Source organism: Chiloscyllium plagiosum, unplaced genomic scaffold (assembly GCF_037043375.1).
Source record: "Chiloscyllium plagiosum isolate Xiang-an unplaced genomic scaffold, Cpla_swu_hap1 HiC_scaffold_12, whole genome shotgun sequence".
Classification (NCBI taxonomy): Eukaryota; Metazoa; Chordata; class Chondrichthyes; order Orectolobiformes; family Hemiscylliidae; genus Chiloscyllium; species Chiloscyllium plagiosum.
The window spans coordinates 42,726,879-42,751,383 of NW_028270150.1; the positions used below are offsets into that span (position 1 = coordinate 42,726,879).

At 39.8% G+C, this 24,505-nt stretch overlaps 2 protein-coding genes across 4 annotated transcripts in view; one reads left to right on the top strand and one right to left on the bottom strand.

Moving 5' to 3' along the window:
• Positions 1-5,016, bottom strand: part of ildr2a (immunoglobulin like domain containing receptor 2a) — a 128,099-nt gene extending 123,083 nt beyond the window's left edge. For both annotated transcript variants that reach the window (XM_043701024.2, XM_043701023.2), the window contains exon 1: positions 4,705-5,016. In XM_043701024.2, the coding sequence (XP_043556959.1) occupies positions 4,705-4,753 (49 nt within the window). In that variant the 5' untranslated portion in view covers positions 4,754-5,016. The remainder of the gene's footprint in view (positions 1-4,704) is intronic.
• Positions 5,017-20,767: 15,751 nt separating this feature from the next.
• The window catches only part of LOC122555243 (protein maelstrom homolog), a 61,820-nt gene continuing 58,082 nt past the window's right edge, over positions 20,768-24,505 (top strand). For both annotated transcript variants that reach the window (XM_043701028.2, XM_087992395.1), the window contains exon 1: positions 20,768-20,899. In XM_043701028.2, the coding sequence (XP_043556963.2) occupies positions 20,768-20,899 (132 nt within the window). The remainder of the gene's footprint in view (positions 20,900-24,505) is intronic.

The window sequence follows — 24,505 nt, forward strand, 5'->3', positions numbered from 1 at the left end:
TCTCCCCACCATTCCTACCACCAACTTTGGCTTCAGCATAAATATCACTTTTTCCTCACTACTAACAGTTCCAATGAAGACATTATTAACTCTGTCACTAGACATTGTTAACTCTGCTTTCTTCCCACAGATGCTGCCAGACCTGTTGAGTTTCTCGAGCACTTTATGTTTTTTGTTACCTTTGAATGTTGGATCTTGTATCAAGATAATGTGATGTCCAAGCTTCTGGAATAGCAAAGTAACTTGCAAAGCATTTTGTGGATTTCCTTATTTAACCATTCATCTCCAGTCACCAGTTGATATTGTTCAATTTACACCTTAATAATATAGATTTTTTATTACTGCAAAATGCCAGTTTCAGTATGTTTATGCTGAATGTGAGGAACACTATTTGGGAAACTGTGTAATAACACTTAGTGCTATGATGTCCCCATTTAGTGAAAAGCCTGTTGACTCTCACAGTCAAGGTTCGCACATGAAAAATGAGACAAGAGGCAGTTCGTGCAGGAGTCTCCAACTGAGATAGTTAGTTCAGGACAGCAGAAAAGATATTGACGTTGGGGAACAAATTAATAAAATGAAAGTAAATGCATCTTTTCATCAAAAGATGAAACCATTTTTGATCCTTAAAGTCATAGAATGTTTACAGCACAGAAAGAGGTTACTCAGTACATCATGTCTGTGCCAACTGAAAAACAAAACATCCAGCTTATTTCCATTTTGCAGCATTTGCTCCATAGCCCAACAGGTTGCAGATCTTGAAGTACATACACAGTCACCTTTCATATGAATTGAGAATTTCTGCCTTGACCGCTATTTCATGCATTGAATTCCAAACCCTTACCATTTTCTGGGTGTAAACAATTCTCCGCTACTCCTCTCTGATCTTTCCACCAATCACTAAGTCTATACTCATAATCACTGATCTCAATGCCAATGTAAATAGGACTTTCCCATTCACCCATACAGGACCCTCAATTTTGTACACCTCAATCAGTTAAATTCAATTGAAAGCTAGTGTCAGTAATGATAATCTTGAAACTATCATTGATTGTTAGTTAACTCTCAACCTGGTTCAGTAATGCCTTAACAGGTCCCTTAGTTCAAGGTAATAAATAAATAGGCAACAAATGCTGTCCTTGCCAGTGATGTCAATATCCCATGAAAGAATAAAGAAATATTAGGCATAGACCTTCACATTTCAGAAGCTAAAAACTAAACTTGAATATAATGAAAAGGGGAGCGTGAACAATATTCTAATGAAAATGTCACTGATAGTAAAATATATGAATTACTGTAGATGGATCGGCTAGCCACTTAAGTTTTCTCTGTCATTCAATAAAATCATGGTCGATTTGATTGCTGAACTTAAACATTGCTAAAAACAGTCAAGAACTTGAAGCTTTTTGTCTTGCACTCGTCTGAACTAGGACATAAGAAATAGACTTGAACAAATGGGCATTATCTCACACAGTATGAGAAGAGGGTGTTGATTGGTTAGGCCATGATTGGCATGGAGATGCAGCAAGAACAGTTAACTGTCAATCTTAACTCTCAGTGCAGGTAGATTACGATTGGTCAGGGTGTTGCCATGAGAATGGAGCAGAGACTTCTTGTCTCTCTTTTGGAAAAAAGTGTAATGTTTGTACAAATTTCTTTTGTCTACGTAAGTGTGCTTATATATGTAGCTTCTAGAATACACAAATGCAAGCCCAGATTTTAATTGAAGTCAAACTCCTCCCCCCGCCACCCCCCCTGCTGTGGCAGGATTCAAACCCATGTCCCCAGAACATTTCCTGGGTCTCTGGATTAACAGTCCAGTGATAATGCCACTCGGCCATCACCTAGCTCCCTGGACTGTAAGTCTAATTGATGATTTTAAATTGGTTTCTAGTGTAACTATTCACACAGTCAAGATTATTTATTACTTGATTTCCAATAGCAGAATCATTTCTGTTGGCTGTTATTTTCTGCTGCATGCAAGCTTGGGATGGTTAAATTCAATTGGCATACTGCCAGCTGTGTAAATTGTATGTATGTAAGCTGCAGGTCCCAATGACTGCTGGTTGGTATGAAACAACACATCCCATTGACCATTCACAGCAGGTAGCATTCCAACTATGCTCAATCAATCTGACTTGCAAGCCTCAGAAATATACATCCATGATTAGAAATGATTCATTAAATAATCTGTGCTAAGATTTGCACCAAAAACCAAATTGAGATCATCAGCCTTTGAGCATGCTCAGAGTTACATGTATTAATAATCAGAGCCCTGTTTTATGTAAGCAAAATAAATTTGTATATACAATACATCTTTGTGAAAATAAAGGTTATAGAGTCAGCCAGTTGCTGCTGTTTTCCCATGGCAATGCCCTAACCAATCAGAATCTACCTACCTGGTCTGAGAATTAAGATTGACAGTAAACTGCTCTTGTTGCATCTCCATGCCAGTGATGGCCCAACCAATCCGCACCCTCGTCTTATTCTGTATAAGATTATGTCCTTTTGTTTGAGTATCTTTTTTCTGTCCTAGTTTTGATGAATACAAGATGAAAAGTTTCAATTTTTTATGTCCTCTTAATGTTTAAGATTGGATTACTTCACATTTCCACTTAACCTTGATAACATTGCACCCTCCACACACACACACACTTTTAAAAAAATATTCAAGGTTAGAGTTCAAAAAATTCAAAATCTTCTGTGAGAAAAGCATTTCTCCTCAAATGTATCTCAAATGGGAGAACCCTTATTTTTAAATTAATTCTACATTCTCCCATAAGTGGAAACATCCAATCCACATGCAACCCACCAAGGACCCACAATATTTTGTATATTTCAACCGAGTCTCCTCTTCCTGTTCCAAACTTCAGCAGATAAAAGTCTAGCCTTCCAATCTTTCCTCACAAGACTGGCCTCCCATTTCAGCCTTAAGTCTGCTAAACTTTTTCTGAACTTCTTCCAACACATGTATATCCGACATTATATAAAGAGACCAATGCAGGGCACAATAATCTAGGGGTGGTCTCACCAATGTTGTTTATAGCTGAAAGATAAATCACTTCTTTTGTATTCAATTCTCCTCACAATAAATGAAAGCAATTTATTAACTTTTTTAAAAAATGCTGTATCTGCATATTAAATTTTAGCACTAGTACATCCAAATCATTCCCCACCTCAGAGATCTGTAATCTCCCACTGTTCTGATAAATTTTTTTTGTTCCTCCTGCCAAAATGGACAATTTCACATCTTTCCACATTAAATTTAATTTGACAATTTTTTCCCCACTCACTTAACCTATCTATATCCCTTTGTAGTCTCTTTATGTCCTTTTTCATTTAATTGTTTCTTCCCAGCCTTGCTCTGTTCACTTTTCATACTGTCATTATGGCACAGAATGAGGCCATTCAGGTACTCCCTTTTTTTTGTTATTTTCACTTTCAGACAGCAGCTGACCTTATCCAGGCAAATCTTTTGTTTCTTTTCCCTCCCTTGTCCCAAAACCATTCCTTTGGCTGGAAGACCAGCTCTGCTGTCATTCAATTTCTCCTGACTTTCAACCTATCACAGAGGTTTCTTTTGTCCTTGTTCCACCCACTCCTTGCTCATAACCTATTACATCTTCAACTTTTCCATTTCTGATAAAAAGCTCATTGACCTGAAACACTAACTGTGTTTTTCTCTCTCCATGTAAGTTGCTCTTCTCCTGGATTTACTGTTTCTATCTCGTATTTACGGCCAATGTGGTATTGTGCTTTTCATTCTTGTAACCAATTGTACTCATGTGCAGTTCCACTTGCAGCCCATTCCAGCAGAAACTCCAGCAAAATACCAGTAGTCCTGCAAAAGCTTTGTTCCAATCAGTTATAAAGTTGAACAATATAACTGATCGGAGGCAATCACACGCATTTGTATAGCTTTATTTTAGATTTTAAAAAAATATGTTCTAAGACTACAATTGGAATTTTGAGTAAGAGAATGTACGTGCTAAAATCAGGCCTTGAGAACAAACACAGAATTTCGAGATGCGGGTTTTCATTATTCATGTTCAGTTGCAGTCTTCAGAATTTCTGATCCAAACGTATAATTAATTTGGGGAAAACAGGATTCATCTAGTATAATAGTCGCAATGCAAGTCTTTTCCATCTATGATTCAGTACATCGATCGTGTCTTAAGAATGGCATGAGTCACGTACTGAGTTTTAGAAAATAACACATTGTCTAGTATTCCGGTGATTAGGATTTCAAATCTTTTGTAGTCACTCACTGAAAAATGCCATTTAAAATATCTAAGATTTTTAATTTAAAATGAATGGTCCCTTTTTGCTGAAAATTGTAAGAAGCTATCAACTAGCATATTATGCTGCTCAAATATACATATTCAATCGGTCTTGGTACGTATAACGGTTTCGTTAGCTCTGGCAAAGGAATAACTTTGAAGCAAGTGTCGATCTTCAAATTAAATACTCGAGAGATAGTAGAGCATAGTAACAAGTTGAACAATCATTATTTAACGTAGGCAGGTAGAGAGAGGATTAACGGGTAAATTGTGAAACATCCCCAAAATAGCAGGTGATCTCAGACATAAGGTACGGAAGGAACGATAAACCCGTCGTTGGACAGCCATGTTCATTCATCGTTTTTTTTTGCGGGAGCCAGCGGTACCATCGCATTTACTAAGTTAAACGTAGTTTAACTCTTACCTGCCAGGCAGATAATGGGCATCCACCATGAGAATCCAGAGACCCACATTTTCAGCGCCTTTCACATCCCAAATATTTTGTTAATACTCGATACAATTTAATCCCCGATGATGAATTAAATTCCGATTCCTCATTGTAATCTGTGTGTGTGTGCGTGTCCCTCTGTGAAACTGACAGACACAAAAGTATCAAGCAGGCTTTAACTGGCACCTGTTACTCATCTACCGTGGCGAGGGGTGGGGATTTCTATGCACCCTAAGACAGACAGACCAAAGGGTGGAACGTAGCCTTAACCATTCAAATAAACGCAAACTCGACTTTGAGTGTTTTTCAATCAGTTTACATATCGGCTTGAAACAATATCGAACACGTACATTCATTCCAAGTACGAAGGTCGAAAATCCCCCTCTCTGAGGATGGACCTTTCTGATCACATGGCTTCATTGATGCTGCTTTAGGTTTTGCCGTAGCTGAAACTGACAGCATTACAAAAACATGCTCATAATCCAAGCATCCTTATTCTACTCATTTCTCAATTTTCATTTTTGTTACTGAACTGGTTAAAGCCACTGTTTTCTGTGGGGTTGTATTCGTATGTAATATATCTCAATTCTAATGAAAATGTACAAAGCGCAGACATCTCCGAATGTAATAAACGCTCCAATTGCTATGCAACCGCGTATGTACAAAGCCAGTTTGCCGGACGTTAATGAATTTAATTAAGAATGCCCGCTACACTATTCCCACCAGGAAATCCTGACAGTTCACAAACTGTTTTAAATTAAAATTTGTAACGCTCCACTTGTGTTTGCGATATATCTGTATGCACAACGTACAGTGTTACCCAATTTTACTGCAACAGCGCAACGAACTTGCGGCATTCAGACACATAATCCAGTAGACGATGATCAGAATTTACAACCTTGTCAGGAAAAAAATGGGACAATCATCCAGATTCTGAATGTTACATTCTAATCTACTGGGTTCCATAACAACAGAAACTTAAATACACACGAAGGGGTCATTTCCCTACCTTCACTCATCTATCCAGCCTCAAAAACCTCAACACTCACCACAACCCCCTTTCTGAAATGTCGAATCAAGTAAAGACCCCTCTCCCCTCCCCACGCCTTTGCATGTCGACAGTTTTTGATGTGAACGTGCTCTTTACGCTACCAGTTCGGGTTTGACCTTACTCCTGCTCTTTTTTTGTACTTTGTTCTGGCTCAGTGGTGCCATCGAACAAAGCCCACTGACCGACATTCAGTTCTGATTTCGTAAACGCCACTGGGCTCCAGACCACATCACTACCTGATTCAAATGTGTACGAAAGAGCTAAACGCTCAAGGACCGGTGAAAGTAGCTCTCCTTGACTGGGCAGAACTCTAAATAGCATTTGTAACACCGAAGTGTGGGAATGGTCAACTGAAATTAAATACTCTTCAGTGGTCGGAATGGTACCTGACACAAGAGGAAATAGACAATCAGTTGCTTGTCAATCACAGCAACCCAAGGACATTCTCCCTCCGACCAAACTGCTGCTTCATACGAGAGTTACATGAAGATCCTTTCCAATCACACCAAGATGAACGCAATCCATTCTCATTAATGAAACTACCAAAACATCCAGGATATATATATATATATAGTGACCAAGAGCAGCATGAGGCAAACTTAAAATGGCGGGTCAAACTGATGAAGCGACAAAACGGAGCTACTTGCAAACCAGAGGCAAGATTAGAATGGTGCTGGAAAAGCACAGTAGATCAGGCAGCATCCGAGGAGCAGGAAAATCGACGCTTTTGCTCGAAACTTCGATGTTCCTGCTCCTCCGATGCTGCCTGACCTGCCGTGCTTTTCCAGCACCACTCTAATCTTGACTCTGATCTCCAGCATCGGCAGCCCTCACATTCGCCTACTTGCAAACGAGTTTAAGTAGCAAATGATCCACAGTGCTAAGTGATTTCACAACCAATGGATCAGACCTCTCCTCTAGAGACCTGCCGCAATCAGTTATGATGGTGGTGGATAATTAACCAACTCACTGTAAGAGGGGGCACCACAACCATTGCCACCCCAAATGATGGAAGAGCTCAGTATTACAAAATGCTGACGTGTTTGCAACAATCATCAGCCAGCAGTGTCAAACAGATGATCCATCTCAGCTTCCTCCAGAGGTTCCTGCATTACAGAGTCCAGCCTTCAGACAATTTGATTCACTCTACATGACAGTACGATTTAAGGCACTGTTTACTGAAAAGGCTATGGGGTCTGACAAACATTCCATCAATAGTACTGAAAACTTGGGCTCCAGAGCTTGCTGCACCCCTCGCCAAGCTTTTCCAGTGCAGTTAGTACTGGCATCTACCTGACAATTGTCCAGGTATGTCCTGTATACAAAAAAGAAAACAAATCCAACAGTCAATTACCACCCCATCAGTCCACTCTCGATCATCAGTAAAATGATGGAAGGTGTCATCAACATTGCTATACGCAGCATCTGCTCAGTAAAAACCTGTTCACAGATGGCTAGTTTGGATTGTGCCAGAGCCAATCAGCTCTTGACTTCATTACAGTCTTGGTTCAAACATGAACAAAAGAGCTGGATTCCCACAGTGAGGTGAGAGTGACAGTCCTTGACCTTAAGGTCATATTTGTCCAATTTTGGCATCAAGGAGCCTTAGCAAAACTGAAGTCAATGGGAATTGGGGTAAACTCTCTAATGAGTAGTCATATCTGGCATGTAGGAAGATATCTATGGTTGTTGGAGGTTAGTTATCTCAGTTCAGAGACATCCCTGCAGGAGTTCCTCTGTGTAACGTCCTAGACACAACCATCTTCAACTCCAATATAAAGTCTGAAGTATGGATGCTCGCCAACATAGAGTCATAGAGATGTACAGCATGGAAAAAGACCCTTCGGTCCAACCCGTCCATGCCAACCAGATATCCCAACCCAATCTAGTCCCACCTGCCAGCACCCGGCCCGTATCCCTCCAAACCCTTCCTATTCATATACCCATCCAAATGCCTCTTAAATGTTGCAATTGTACCAGACTACACCACTTTCTCTGGCAGCTCATTCCATACACATACCACCCTCTGCGTGAAAAAGTTGCCCCTTAGGTCTCGTTTATATCTTTCCCCTCTCACCCTAAACCTATGCCCTCTAGTTCTGGACTCCCCAACCCCAGGGAAAAGACTTTGCCTATTTATCCTATCCATGCCTCTCATAATTTTGTAAACCTCTATAAGGTCGCCCCTCAGCCTCCGACACTCCAGGGAAAACAGCCGAAGCTTGTTCAGCCTCTCCCTGTAGCTCAGATCCTCCAACCCTGGCAACATCCTTGTAAATCTTTTCTGAACCCTTTCAAGTTTCACAACATCTTTCCGATAGGAAGGAGACCAGAATTGCACGCAATAGTCCAACAGTGGCCTAACCAATGTCCTGTACAGCCGCAACATGACCTCCCAACTTCTGTACTCAATACTCTGACCAATAAAGGAAAGCATACCAAACGCCTTCTCTAGTCGGTACATCCACATACTGAATCAGAAAATTGTCTTGGACACACTTAAGAAATTCCCCTCCATCTAAACCTTTAACACTATGGCAGTCCCAGTAGATGTTTGGAAAGTTAAAATCCCCTACTATAACTACCCTATTATTCTTACAGATAGCTGAGATCTCCTTACAAATTGGTTTCTCAATTTCCCTCTGACTATTGGGGGGTCTATAATACAATCCCAATAATATGATCATCCCTTTCTTATTTCTCAGTTCCACCCAAATCACTTTCCTGAATGTATTTCCGGAAATATCCTCCCTCAGCATAGCTGTAGTGCTATCCCTTATCAAAAATGCCACACCCCCTCCTCTCTTGCCTCCCTTTCTATCCTTCCTGTAGATTTGTATCCTGGAACATTAAGCTGCCAGTCCTGCTCATCCCTGAGCCATGTTTCTGGAATTGCTATGATATCCCAGTCCCATGTTCCTAACCATGCCCTGAGTTCATCTGCCTTCCCTGTTAGGCCTCTTGCATTGAAATAAATGCAGTTTAATTTATTAGTCCTACCTTGTCCCTGCCTGCCCTGATTGTTTGACTCACTTCTGTTCTCAGCTGTACCCGTCTCAGATTGATCTCTTTCCTCACTATCTGCCTGGGTTCCATCCCCCACCTTACTAGTTTAAATCCTCCCAAGCAGTTCTAGCAAATTTCCCTGCCAGTATATTAGCCCGCTTCCATTTTAGATGCAATCCGTCCTTCTTGTACAGGTCACTTCTACCCCAAAAGAGATTCCAATGATCCAAAAATGTGAATCCTTCTCCCATACACCAGCTCCTCAGCCATGCATTCAACTACTCTGTCCTCCTCTTCTTGCCCTCACTAGCTCGTAGCACCGGGACTAATCCAGATATTACTACCCTTGAGGACCTCCTTTTGTAAATTTCTGCCTAACTCTCTGTAATCTCCCTTCAGAATCTCAACCTTTTCCCTTCCTATGTCATTGGTTCCAATGTGGACAATGACCTCTTGCTGGCCCCTCTCCCCCGTGAGAACATTCTGCACCCTCTCTGAGACATCCTTGTTACTGGCACCAGGGAAACAACATACCATTCTGCTTTTTCTCTGCTGGCCACAGAAACGTCTGTCTCTACCTCGGACTACAGAATCCCCTAACACAATTGATCTCTTGGAAGCCGACGTACCCCTCGTTGCATTAGAACCAGTCTCAATACCAGAAACTTGGCTGTTTTGCTACGTTCCCCTGAGAATCCATCACCCCTACATTTTCCAAAACAGCATACCTGTTTGAAATGGGTATATCCACAAAAGACTCCTGCACTAGCTGCCTACCTCTCTTACCCTTCCTGGAGATAACCCATCTATGTGACTGTATCTGAAACTAACCCGCCTTCCTATAACTGCCATCCATCACATACTGTTGCTGTTGCAAATTCCTCATCGATTCTATCTGTCTCTCCAATCGATCCACTCGATCTGATAAGATTCGCATCCAACAGCATTTATGGCAGATATAATCCGCAGTAACCCTTAAACTCTCTTTAAACTCCTACATCTGACAAGAAGTACATATCACTGCAAAGGCCATTTTTGCTCCTTCACAATCTACAGACCCACAAAATAACGCCATCTTATTCCTCTACAAACACTGCCCCAGGTTAAATTAATAGCTATGGCTTATATTTTAAGTTTAAGACTTATCTCCAAAAACATATAATCAAGAAAGAACCCACTGTACTCACTAATACAGCCTTTCTCTTGGACATACTTAAAACAACAATTAACTTATCTGATTCTGTGCTGTGAACTTCGCCCAACAGTTCCTCCAAGATTAGTTGTGAATTTTATCAGGAAATGACCATTTCCAGTAAGAGACAATCTAATCACAGCCTAATCACAGTTACATTCAATGACGTAACTGTATTAACTCAGGATGCCTGACTGGAGAGAAACATCACTTATTGCTGAACAGTCAAACAGAGCTACCATTTGTGGCATACATAGGATAGTCTCAGTCTGGGACAGTTAGTTCTGCAGACCCATCCCTGGGTCTGCTTATTTTTTTAAAAATTAACCTATTTTCCTAATTGGTCTGTTCAGATGTTATTACACACCTCTGGAATAGGTGGGACTTGAACCCAGTTCCAGGGGTAGGGACATTACCACTGCGCCACAAGAGGGCTCCTACCTAGGTCTGCTTATTATTTTGTGTGGAAAGGTCTCTACCTTTTCTTTAATTTAACCTATTTTTTCCTAATCAATCTGTTCAGAGATATTAAAAAGAGTAGGGACTCTACCTCAGTGCCACTTGTTACACTAAACTACAGAAATGATAACCTTGGTTAATATCTCAACATGACCGAAAACCCCATGCCACATACAGCATGCTTTCCTGAGAGTTACAGACTTTTTAGGAAACAACCCCCACTTATTTCCAACTTCTAAAGTATTCACCTCTTCCTGTTTAGCCAATTCATGACATCAAGCTACCACCAAAAGATCCGAACCTCAGTTTTTAGAGATTTCCTCAACCAACTGCTAGCAGTGAGATCCAATTCAATGATTTCTCCTTATGACTTCACCTTGGCAAATTTGCCAGAGTTTTTAGAATGCTACGGGCAGCATCTCTCTGACAGGAGACTGTTTTTTCTCCTGTGATCTGCTTGGTAGCTTGCAGAGAGTCCTCTGCTGCCTTATCCAATCTGCAGATTTTTCTGCCTGTGAGACCACTCTCTGTTTCTCTTTCTGTCCAAAGAAATGTAAGACAGAAAGTCTCCCACCTTTGTTTCCAAGTGTGAAATATGGCACATGGGTTCATTAAATCTTAACCTCAGTCCTGTGTCATGATTGTAACCACGATTAGTCATTAGACAAAGTCCAATGCAACTTCACATCAACCCCTTCTTCGTAACATTCTGTTTTTCTTTAACTTAAAAAAGGACAATTAAACATGACCATCTTACAAGCACTACATTTGTAACTGAAGGATGACCAGGTTGCAATATTAGAATATTTTCATCTCCTTGATCGGTTCCAAATCAAAGACAATACTATAGAAAAACATTATGAGAATTATGTTTGTTTCCAAAAATGAAATGGCATCACAGCTGGACCTTGTTACTAAGGAATCTCTGATTTTCTTTTATTTTTAAGAGCAAAGTGAAGATTTAAATAATAAATTTAAATAAAGAATTGATTAAATAAATTTAAATAATAAATTTAGGTAAATAATTAATTCTTATGGAAGCCAAGAGAGCTCCACACTATGAGCAAATTTACGGTGCATTTAACCATATTATGGCAGAATTCCATTGTATCTTGCAATTCCTCTGCAACTGATAGATCAGTATTCTAGAAAAAATATAGATGTGTTCATTGGGAGAAGCTACCATGACGAGCACTGTGATGGTTCAAAGAAAAGATCACAAATATCCTCTCAGGGCAACCAAGGATGGATAATCAATATCATCTTCACTGTGTCATCCAAGACCAAATAAAGAAGAAAAAGTGTAACCTATTAAATGGTAACTTCACTGTCAACTCCCAGATCATTTTTAGTTTCATTTTTATTTTAACTGCACCAAAGTTTGCATGCGGCAGCCATTTCAGTTCCAAATTGCAGTTTCTTTTAGGCACCCATAACAAGTTTCACCTGCCAGTGAACTGTCAAAAAGCACAAATTTAATCTGGTTAATTATACTGTAAAGATTGTTCTGCTAGAACAAGCATTTCATCAACGTGAATTCACTATAATGCGATTGACGAATTTGGGATGCTGTTTCTAAAGCACAAACTTTTAAATCGTGTGTTGGCTGTAATGCGATTACATCATCAACACTTTAAGCGCAGTTTCTAAAGCGCAATTTTTCTACAACACGGGGTTGCACAAGAATGCAACTACCACATTATAGAATAACTGACAATGCTCATCCTCATATTGGCTGCCCAATTCATCCAATATCACCTGTGAAATTTATGAGATTACATTCTGTTTCTGAATTAATCAATAATTAATTGGAAAGAATTAATTATTAGTATTGCTGAGGTATTCCACTAAACATGTACTACCTTGTCCCTTTTTCCTGGGCTCATTTTCACTGCTTTCTTCAGAAAACCTCTCATCCATATTTACTTTGAAGAGCTACTACTTTCAACTTTTGTAACTACCTTTCCTGAGGAAGGTTATCAAAAGATTCTGGCTTATGTTATATCATCCTGTTATTTCTTCAAACAAATAAAGGAAGTTAGTCAGGTACAAACAATTCTAAACTATTGTTTGCTTTTCATTTAAATATTATTGTCTGATAATTCTCATGTTTCCTCTTGAGTTATGTCACTATATTGCTAGCTGTTGATTCAAAACTAACAGGTTTCAGTTGCAGATGTAGATTTATCGCCTTTTAAAATGGATTACTGTACAACTTTAGCCAAGTTCTCTATAACTCCCCTACATTGAAGCTTCCTTGACCCACAAAGATGTCATGCAGGTCATAAGTTTTTTTCTTTAGTACCATGTGAGAATGATCATACACCATCACTAACATATTTGTTTTAATGACTTCAAAACTATATAGAATCATCATTTTGCTGATACACAAAGCCTTTCGTCCATGTGGATTATTTCTGTCCAGAGAAGGGATATTACTTAAAGGGTTAAATGTTCTTAGTCCATCTTTACCAGGTTCTGTCAAAGCTGATTGTGCAGCAGAAGAAGCTCTGAGCAACCTCATGCCATAATCTTTCCGATGGATGTTTCAAGGAGTTAACTGATTATATCATTTATTCTCTCCTTGTCTTTGATTTCAGTCTATTAGGATCTTCAAAGGTCTTTATCCTGGTCAGAAATCCTCCTAATGGTTGGAATTTTTCACTAAATTTTGAACTGAAAAAATGAATAATGCAGGCACAGAGATTCAAATTTCTTAGAAACCAATAAATTTGAAAAGAGACTTGAATTCTCAGTGTCTGACATAATGGAATCACATGACAAAATTTCGACTTATACTGTAACAAACAAACGAAAATTAACATTGTTTAAATATTAAGCAACTGTAGAACCAGTATTCCTTATTAATGTCAGAACATAAAATTGATAACCTCACCCCTCATTTATGCATTATTACTGTTCTCTTCTGCAGATGGAAATACTTTATCTCTTGCTAGTATATTTCCCAACATTAAAAAAACCATAACCTAAGACACAATCTCTCAACTATCAGAAATTAAAGCAATTCATATTAACTTTATGCCATGGAGAAATTAATCTCACTTAGTACACTGCATCAACACATTTTCATGTGGCAAACCTTCTAGAGGGAAATCTCCCATCATCTGTCACCATCAACAATTGACTTGTCCCTATATCTTTAAAAGTATTTATTACTTGCCTGCTTTAGCAGCTAAAAATAGAGATATCTTACTCCAAAGACAAAAAAATTTCTGTTTATATATACTCGAATTCATTCCAACAATAAATATGTTCAAAGCTCTAGTTTGTTACATGTTCTTTTCAGAGGAAAGGTATTATGTGATATCTTTGCAGGACAGACATAGGACACAGCACATTTGAAATCAAGACTCATCAAAAGCTGGGTAATTCTAGAATCACTTAAGAAAGCATAAATGCATAAACGTCCACAGGAGGGTGCTATTGCACTCACCCCTCCTCAAAGAATACATTACATAATGTTCAAAATTCCATACAACATAATGTCAATATTTTTCATTGATTTCCAAACCTAACTTAACATGTATTCCTTTTTTAAAATTCATTTAAAAATCTAACTTAACCAGTCATTTCCTATTCTTAAGAGAATCCTTAACCCAAACTTTCTAACATTAACTTTGTTCTCAGACTTGATAATCTATATGCAACAATTGAACTATACAAAATATCTAGAGTTTTGAATTTTGATTTATTGGAAATCTCTCAATCCACTCTGAGTGACAATCTACCGCAAAGAACAGCTGTTGTCCTTCAAAGTTTGCAATGTCAATGTGCAGCCTCTGCCACACTCCAGCTGGCTAATTCCATGGCAGCAAAGGTACCAATGGCAGTTTCTTTTCTGCAGCTTGACATATTCGATGTTGTTTTACTACATCTTCTATGTTCTTATATAACCCTGCCCACCAAAGGTAGCTTCTTGCTGGACTCTTTGACAACTCATCCCTTCGTGTTGATCACAATGGTCACAAAGCAACCGTGTTCTGTACCTTTCCAGAATTACAATTCTGGCCCTCTGCATAACACAACCATTATCACCTGACAACTTACTTCCTTGCGCATAAAATGCATTGAAAATGTTCACCACCAACTGTTGACCCTCTGTTATGGAGGCTTTATATTTAATAGTTTTTGTAGACTTGAGTTTGCTGAATTGTGGAAACCTGGATTTTTTTAAAATGCAGGTCAATTAAAGTACCTTGGAACTTTTCTTTAACAAGGTGTTCTTATAATAACTACTTATTTATTGGAGATCCCTGCTTGGGTTTATGACTGTCAGGTTGCAGTGTCTGCTTTAAATATTGTTTGTTGTAGTTAGTGACTAGCCTACTGAAGCAGAGAAGCTTTCCAGTTTAGCTTTCCTGTTCCTGTTCCTGGAAAGATACTTGTTGTGGGTCGAGTGTCATAACTGGTTCAGCTGATTTGGTATGAAAAGCCTTTGAAAGAGTTTGTTGAAATATCCTGAATGGCTGTGGCTGTAAAGGGTCCCATGACAACTACTTGTTCAGCAACACTGGTCTTTTTGTGCCAGAACAACAGATCAACAGCCATATCAATCTGTCAAACCTTATACTTTTTGTGTTCCAGAACTAATGGTTATCAGTCAAAAGTATTTTTTTCCCCTGAATTACATCTCTGCAGAGAGAAATCCATTTTGTTTCCTTTACCTGATATGGTTTGTGTGTGTTTTATGTTTTGGGTTATTAGGAGAGATAGACATTTATATTTTCATATTGTAAGCTGTGTGTGTTAACCATTTCTGCATCTATTTTATAATAAACCAATAAATTTGTCTTGATTAAAGGATCCTGATTAATGGCTCACTTTATTCTAAATCTAATATTGAGAAAGAGCATAAAATTGCCTTTTCAGGAACTGGATAAAATAATTAACTTTATGTTGTGACCCAAGGTATAGTTGGATAAGTGAGAAGCTGTGCATTCCTCCAGCCTTGGTCATAACATGAAAGTCAGGACTCCAGCAGGAAATGCAACACTGACAATGTTTAATTGGAAATAGAGTAACAGTAATTCGAGAAAGATAAAAGAAACAAAGCTATGTTTCTTGTGCACTATTAAACCAAAATGACTTTAGCAGTTGGAAGATTTATCCGAGTGATTTATAAACAATAACCTAGGCTAGCATTTTAGAATTGGTGGACAACCTGAAGTTAGAATTAAAAGCAGGAGGTTAGGGAAGCAAGCATATTTGGGATAATAGCACAGCTTTTGAAATTGGAATAGAAGGAAGACAATCTACTTGGTGTTTCAATTGGATTATCAGAAATTCAGTTTCACAGGAAAGAGCTTCAATATGAATATGAAATGAAAAAACCTGAGCTTGGTAAAGAAAGAGAAACATAAAAGAAAAATCTTGAAATTGAAAGAGAAGCACTTTTGTGAGAGGACAAATAAAAGGAAAGAGCACTTCAGAAGGAGGAAAAGGAAAAAAATGAGAAGCTGAAACTAGAATTGCAAAGGGATAACGAATGGCAAAAAGAGAGATGGGAGAGATAATGAGAGAGGGAATATTTACTTAAAAAGGCTGGAAATGAAAAAAAGGAGGCCTCTGGCTACAGAAATATTCTGATGAAGAATGATCAGTGTCTAATCCAAGACCAGTGGTGGGGGTTGTTAAAATTTTTGCCAGTTCCCCCCCCACCCCCCCCAAGTTTTTATGAAAGAGATGCTGAGGTAAGCTTTAGTTTTTTGAAAGACAGCTAAGCAATTGAGGTGGTCAAAAGAAAACTGAAAACTGTTTGTCCAAAATGGTCAGAGGATGTGAGGTTTATACCTTCCTTTCTGAGGAGGCTGCTATAGATTAGAAAATCGTTAAAAAAAAGACTATTCTCAGTGAATACAAGTTGTCCCTGAGACCTACAGGTAGAAGTTTCAGAATATTCAGATACAGCTTGTGCAAACTTATACAGGATTTGAGAAGGCAAACCAAAATAATTTTGACCATCAGTATAGGCATTAAAGGTGGAGACTACAATAAGATGCTCAGGGAAATAATTCTCCGACTGAAAATTAGAAGAATGAAAGGTGATCTCATTGAAACATTTAGGATTCTAAAGGGGCTTCCTCATTCCTGAAGAAGGGCTTATGCCCGAAACGTCGATTCTCCTGTTCCTTGGATGCTGCCTGACCTGCTGCGCTTTTCCAGCAACACATTTTCAGCTCTGATCTCCAGCATCTGCAGCCCTCACTTTCTTCTTCTAAAGGGGCTTGACAGGGTAAATGATGAGAGGATGTTTCCTCTTATGGGAGAGGCTAGGACCTGAGGGCATAATCTCAGAATTAAGGGGCACCAATTTAAGACTGAGATGAGGTGGAAATTCCTCTCTCAAAGGTTTGTGAGTCTTTCTTGCCACTAAGGGCTCTGGCTCCAGGTGTCCATCTGCATCTCCATTCGCCAACATTTCATTTTCAGTGACAGCCTCGACCCTTCATTCACAGAAGTTGATGCTGGCAAAACACCAGCCTCATCACATCATCATGGTTGACCTCAGAATACACTACAGCACTTCAATGTACAACTTTGGAATTCTCTGACACCTTCTATTACAATACTATTGGGTCATTGTGCACATGGGGACACTAACACACTTGATGTATCTCAGGTCTCTTAGCTTGCTTTTTTAGCGCTCGCTCACTTTGAGCTTACGTAGATGCTCTCTGCTTTGCCTTGCCCTTTAGCACATTGCCACTGCATTCAGAATGCATAGGCTTGCTGAATCCCCGAATCACAGCCACATATTCTTACAGTACCATCTGCCTTTTGCACTACACTATGGGAGTAACTCAATTTCTCTGTTCAACTTTTGCGATCATATTGTCTGTCTCTAGTCTTTTCAAAACTTGCCTTAGTTTCTCCCTTAGAGAATAGGCACAGGGTAAGGTCTGCAGTAAACCGGTCTGGTATTTCTCTACAACCTGTATTGTTGTGCCTTGTATCCTTGAATTGGGTTGCTAGTTTCACCAAATAGCTGAATAGATTCAGTGGTCATGCTATCCTATGTTGTCAGTTTCACATCTATATGACTGGAAGTGGCAGAGCTTAAATGTTCACTAGGATGATCCATGGTATGGAGAGAATATCTTGAGCAAAGGCTAAAGAGGTTGGGATTTACTTACTGGAGATGAGAAAAATGTGAGGTGATCTCATTAAAACATATAGGATCCTTAAGGAGCTTGACAGGGTAATTGCTGAGAAGATGTTTTCCCTCATGGGATGGTCAAGGACCAGAGGGCATAGTCTCAGAATAAAGCAGGGCCACTTGAAGACTGGATTAGGATGAATATCTTCTATCAGAGGGTTGTGTGTCTTTGGGGGAATTCCTTGTCACAGGCAGCTGTGGAGATAGAGTCCTTGTGTAAACTTAAGGCTGAGAACTATATATTCTTCATCATTAGGGTAATCAAGGTTTATGGGGAAAGGGCAGGAAAGTGGACATGAGGAATGTTGAATCAGCCATGATCCTATGAATGGCAGAGCATGCTCAAAGGGCTGACCAGCATGCTTCTGTCCATACTTATTGAGTCATAGAGATGTACAGAACGGAAACAGACCCTTCGGTCCAACCCATCCATGCCGACCAGATATCCCAACCCAATCTAGTCCCGGCCCATATCTCTCCAAACCCTTCCTATTCATATACCCATCCAAATGCCTTTTAAATGTTGCAGTTTTACCAGCCTTCACCACTTCCTCTGGCAGCTCATTCCATACACGTACCATCCTCTGTGTTAAAAAGTTGTCTTTTAGGTCTCTTTGATATCTTTCCCCTCTCACCCTAAACCTACACCCTCTAGTTCTGGACTCCCACACCCCGTGGAAAAGACTTTGTCTATTTACCCTATCCATGTCCCTCATAATTTTGTAAACCTCTATAAGGTCACCCCTCAGCCTCTGACGCTCCAGGGAAAACAGCCCCAGTCAGTTCAGCCTCTCCCTATAGCTCAAATCCTTCTTATGATCTTAAATCTGATCCATTTGTCATGGAAATGTTTACCTACAATTTATGCTGCTTAGCATGCATATGGTCCCGTTTTGTAGCTTCACAAGATTAAAACCTTGTTTTAGGTATGTTTCACGCTATTCCTGACTTGCCCTCCTGCACTCTTCATTGAACAAGCATTGATCCCTTAGCTTGATGGTAATGGCAGGGTGATGATTATGGCCATGAGTTTGCAAATTGTGTTGATGTACAATTCTGCGACTGCTGATGGCCCAGAGCACCTGCTGGATGTTCAAACTTGAGTTGCTATATGCGTTCAAAATCTATCTCATTCAACATGGTGATACTGCCAGACAACATAGTGGAGGTTATTCTTATTGTAAAGAAGAACTTCATCTTCACCATCTGCCACAGACTCGATTTATTAGCCTTTTAGGACTCAACCAGCTTGCTCAGTAGAGCTACTGAGAAAGTCTTGGTGGTGGACAGATAAGTCCTCCGTCCAGAGTACATTCTGCACCCTCAGAGCTTACAGTATTTAATATAGAGTATTAATTTATCTGGGGGTAGTGGTTGGCACACGGTAATCAGCAGGAGGTTCCCTGGCCAGTGTCTGACCTGATGCCATGAAACTATATTGGGTCTGTAGTCAATGTTAAGACTTCCCAGAACTTTCTCTCAATAGTTTACCACTGTGCCACCATCATGATAGTGTTGGGACATTGTCAGGTATGACTTTGTGAGTGTGTCTACGTCAAGTTGTTGTTTGATTCTGAGTCAGCTCTCCCAATTTTTGCGTTAGGCTCTAGCTAATAAGGCTTGCAAAGTTGAAAAAACTGTGTGTGCTGCTATCATTTTCAATGTCTTAACTGATGCCCGGTGTCACTAAGATTGCATTCCTTTTTTGAGGTTTTTGAGCTGTTAATCCATCTGAATGGCTGTTAGGTCTTTCAGAGCATTGATGTGGGTTTGCATTCACATGTGTAGGCCTGACCAGGTAAGGGTGGAACATTTCCTTCCCTGAAGGGCATTAGTGAATCAGAGGGGTTTTAACAATCTTCAAGAATGATCATCATTAGACTTTTAATTCCAGATTTTTGTTGAATTCAGATTCCACCATTTACTGAAGAGCATTTAGTGATTCAGAGGGGTTTTAACAATCTTCAAGAATGATCACCATTAGACTTTTAATTCCAGATTTTTGTTGAATTCAGATTCCACCATTTAAATGGTGGAATCTGAATTCAACAAAAATTTGGAATTAAAAGTCTAATGATGATCATTCTTGAAGATTATTAAAACCCCTCTGATCTGCAAAACTGGATCTGCAAGACGTTATCTGTGTGTCTGGATTACGACTTCCAGCAGCAATACCAAGCCATTGCCTTCCCATAAACAATAAATGACCCTTGCAAACCATATCTATGTTGCATTTGAATGTATACTGTTACATCATAAATGCAAGAAAGTATTGAAGGCATTTGTTTCATCGCAGATATTTTAGTAAGTTATGGTACACAAAACATCAACATCAGTTCATCAGTTCCAATCTGTCTGATCTTTCCAAACAAACCTTTAAAGCAGCCAAAGACACAGTTCCCTAAACTTACCTGCACGAAGAAGGGTTAGTTCTCTGTGACTCCAGCTGTACCGGAGCTTTGTGTAATATCCTCCATCTGTTTCCCAGCTTGTAAAAATATAGCTTCAGCATTCCAGATGTAACAGCAGATTTATTTTGCTCTGTACTGTGCAAATGACCTGGTTCTGCATTATAACCCAATCTTGCGACATTTAAAATTCAGACAAATTATTTTTAAAACTTACATATGCATAATAAAATTAATGGCAATTATTTCATAATGGCCATGCCCAGAAGTCCTAGCAATCTCTTGATATTAATCATATTGCCACAGGGAAAGAAAAGTAATATTTTGCACGCAATAAGTTATATTCCCAGTGGAGGAAACTCAGTTAAAGTGATCAGCAGAATATTTTCTCTACATAAAATATTGAACTCGACTACATTACAGCCTGCAGTGGACTGGGAAGAAGAAACCAGCGTAAGTGTGGTTATTATGTCAATGGACAGAGTTTGAAAATGAGACCATAATTTGGTTGCAATTGCCTGGATTGAAATGCAGCAGCAATAGTCACTAAAGCTGCAGGGTGGTGATTGCATCTCGAGCGCCTGCACACACCCACCCACACTCACGTGCTCTGTGCCCAAGATTTGCCGCCAATTTGTCGCGCCTGTTGCTGATTGGCTGGCTTCCGGATTGAGCCAGATCTGACCGGCTCGATTCTCTCGGCCCTTTCTCCCTCCCGCCCAAGCCGCTCCCGGATCTAGGTCACGATGTCGCGGAAGAAACCGACGAGAAATCCTTTCTATTTCTTCATGTTGGAGAAGATCCCGGAGCTGAGGCGGCAGGGCTTTGAGGTGAAGGGGCTGAAGGACGCGGCTCCCCTCTGCAGCTCGGCCTGGACGGTGAGGAGAAACAAAATAACAGAAATTGCTGGAAAGGTCTCAGTAGGTCTGACAGCGATTGTGGAGAGAAGTCAGAATTAAAGCTTCAGGTTCAGTGACCCTTCTTCAGAACAGTTAACTCGAAATGTGAACTGATTTCTCTCCACAGACGCTGTCAGACCTGCTGAGATTTTTCCAGCACTTTTTTGTTGTTGTTGCAAGTTTTAAGCTTCCGCAGTTGTTCTTGCTTGTTTTTGCTTGTGAAGTCTTGGGCCACGGACACGACTTTAGCTATAAACGGGTCAGTTTGTTGCATGGACATGAAGTTGACTGATTGGTAAACAGTGTGTGGCGATGAATGGTTGTTTCTAGGCTGAGAGAGGCATACACCTGGGTTCCTTCAGACGTTAGTTTTAGCCCCACTGTTACTTTAAGTCTGCATTAAAGAGCCAGCCTTGAGTTTACAGGGCATAGTTTGAAGATGACAAAAAAACCTGGAAATGTGTTTTGAGAGGAGGATGGCAGTAGACCTCCAAGAAGACACGGATTTGTGGAATGTGTAGGCATTTCAAAGATCCAATTTTAATGGAGACATGTGCAATGATGTCTTTTGGTAGGAAGAATGTGGATTTTTTTTTAAGGTGTAGATGTTGGCGGCTGGCCAGCATTTATTGCTGATTTCCAGATTCTTATTGAGAATATTTAAAAAAATACAAAATAAAAGGGATTTTTATGGACGAGATCAAACCCCCTCGAAAATATTCAGAGGATGGTTTAGACCGGAAGTTGTTCTTACTTTAAAAGTAAATATATGGAATTGTGTTCTAGCTACAATTCTGCCGATCACATTGGATTTAAAGCAAAACCCACTTTGTTTGTGCTCAATAGTTAAAATACGACAAAATGAATTGTAATAACAACTCTGGAAACCTTAAACAGAATAGTCGATAAAACAACTACAGAGGAACCTTGAGAATCCGGCATTCGATTATCTGATTGTGCAGCAGGATCACAAGGTCCTGATCCTTGGCTAAACTGTTTTCCAGCATTTTTTATTATCTGGAATTTGATTAACCGAACGAAATACTCCTGGCCTATATCCTTTGGATAATTGAAGTTCTTCTGTATTACTAATTAACTGTTCCAACATAGTAACATCCAATAAACACACCCTTGGCGAAAGGAAAATTCAGAAGACAGATTATCTCTCAAATAACTCCCTGGCAGAGAACCTGCAGCTTTTTTCTGTAACTAAGAAGGGGAAAGAATAGCTTTCACATCAAGACCCCCAACTGCAAAAAGTTAAACCTAAAATCTCTTTGGGTGGGAGCGTGACCACACAAGTTGTTGCTTTTGTTACAGCTTTTCCTTAAAAAGCACCCAAGATTTCATAAGTTGTTGATTTTTCTCAAAGACCGCTTGGCACCTGCACCCCAATATCTTGCTCAAATAAACCAGACCAAAACACATCTCTTAGAGACATAATAACATTACAGGAGCAGAAGAAACTAAGAGTATATATTTTTTGATAGATCAAAGAAATCAACTCCTTTAAAGTGGCATAAATATTATTACAACTAAAACAAAAATACAAAAACTTATCATTTCTTTATATCTTTACTCAATTGAAGTAGAACAAATGAGGCATTGTAACAAGCAAATCCTCAAGGATCTGTTCGCCGAGCTGGGAATTTGTGTTGCAGACGTATCGTCTCCTGTCTAGGTGACATCCTTAGTGCTTGGGAGCCTCCTGGGAAGCGCTTCTGTGATCTTTCCTCTGGCATTTATAGTGGTTTGTATCTGCCACTTCCGGTTGTCAGTTCCAGCTGTCCGCTGCCGTGGCCGGTATATTGGGTCCAGGTCGATGTGCTTGTTGATTTTAATCAATGGATGAGTGCCATGCCTCTAGGAATTCCCTGGCTGTTCTCTGTTTGGCTTGTCCAATAATAGTAGTTGTTCACTGATTCAATCAACAAGCACATCGACTTGGACCTAATATACCGGCCACGGCAGCGGACAGCTGGAACTGACAACCGGAAGCGGCAGATACAAATCACTATAAATGCCAGAGGAAACATCACAGAAGCGCTTCACAGGAGGCTCCCAAGCACTGAGGATGTCACCAAGACAGTGGACAAAATGTCTGCAACACAAATTCTCAGCTCGGCGAACAGAACCACAACAACGAGCACCCGAGCTACAAATCTTCTCCAAACTTTGAAAACCTCAAAGATCAAATTTTGAAATCTTTTTTTCAATTAAAAATATTTTAAAGTTTTTTTTAACAAGATTACAAAACCATTACAAAATAGTATAACCACTTCCTAATATAATAACAATAGGAAACAAACTATTACTCTACTCCACAAATTACCAAAACATGGAAAAAAAACTCTGCAAAAACTACAATTCAATAAATAACCAAGGAAAAAGAAGAAAAATAAATAAATAAAATTAAACCAAGTTATAGCAATGGAACTTAAGTTATATTCAATTAAATTACTACACTCAGTGAAATCTCACCGAAGCTCCCCACCACTGGGAGCAATAGTAAGTAAACCAGTGTTTGATCAGGAGGCCCCGGACCACCAGACACAACCCTCACGGCTACACAACGGCCCTGATCAGTATAGCCGACAAGTCTGTATCAATATAATTCAAAAAGGGCCACCTTGTTTTGTAAAACAATTCAGTTTTCTGGTGCACCACACTCTTAAGGATGTCATGGGGAATGTGTTCCATGACTAACCTATGCCAGCTCGAGAGCCCCGGGGGATTCTCTGACACCCAGCTCATTAGAATGTTCTTCCCCGCACAGAATGAAAGAATTTTAAACAATTCTTTCTTACGCACATCCAAAGAGAAGACCCAAAAGGAGGGACACTGGATCCAACTTAACTTCAGTTCCCAAAACCTCTTCCAAAACACTCACTATGGCATCCCAATACCTGCGAATCTTGTGGCATGACCACAAGATATGATTAAGTATGCCAACATACATTATACACTTGGGGCGCAATGGGGACACTCCTGTCTTGAATTTCACAACCCGTTCCGGTGCCAGGTGAGCCGTATGGAGTACCTTCAGTTGAATGGCCTGGGTCCTATTGCAAATCGAGATCTCCTAACATTTTCCCAGATATCCTACCACATCTCTGATGAGATTTCTACCCCCAATTTTGAGTCCAGGTTCTGCATAGCTACTCTATGTCCTTCGAAATATTACTTCCTAACAAGTGATAGAGAGTACTACTGAGAGGGCGCTCGTAGACCGGAGTGCACTCCTCTCCATGTTCGACTTGTAGGGACTAACCATCATTGTAGTTTTTTTTTATGAAGTTTCTAATCTGGAAGTAATGAAAGAGATCGCTCTCCTGGGTAGCTCAAATTTCTGACTCAGCTGCTCAAAAGACATCATGACCACTCCGTCAAATCGAACTACCAAACAAGAGATTCCTTTGGACTCCCAGAACTTGAAGCCAGAGTCCATGTGGAAGCTGCAGTTTATCCAGCTTGATAAGAGACTGGTGCCAGATAAAAGATTCAAGCTAACTGTAAAGCCTCTGTAGTGCTCTGCCTTGGCAGCATCAAAGGGAGCATTTGCATGGGATATAATAAGCAAGGAAG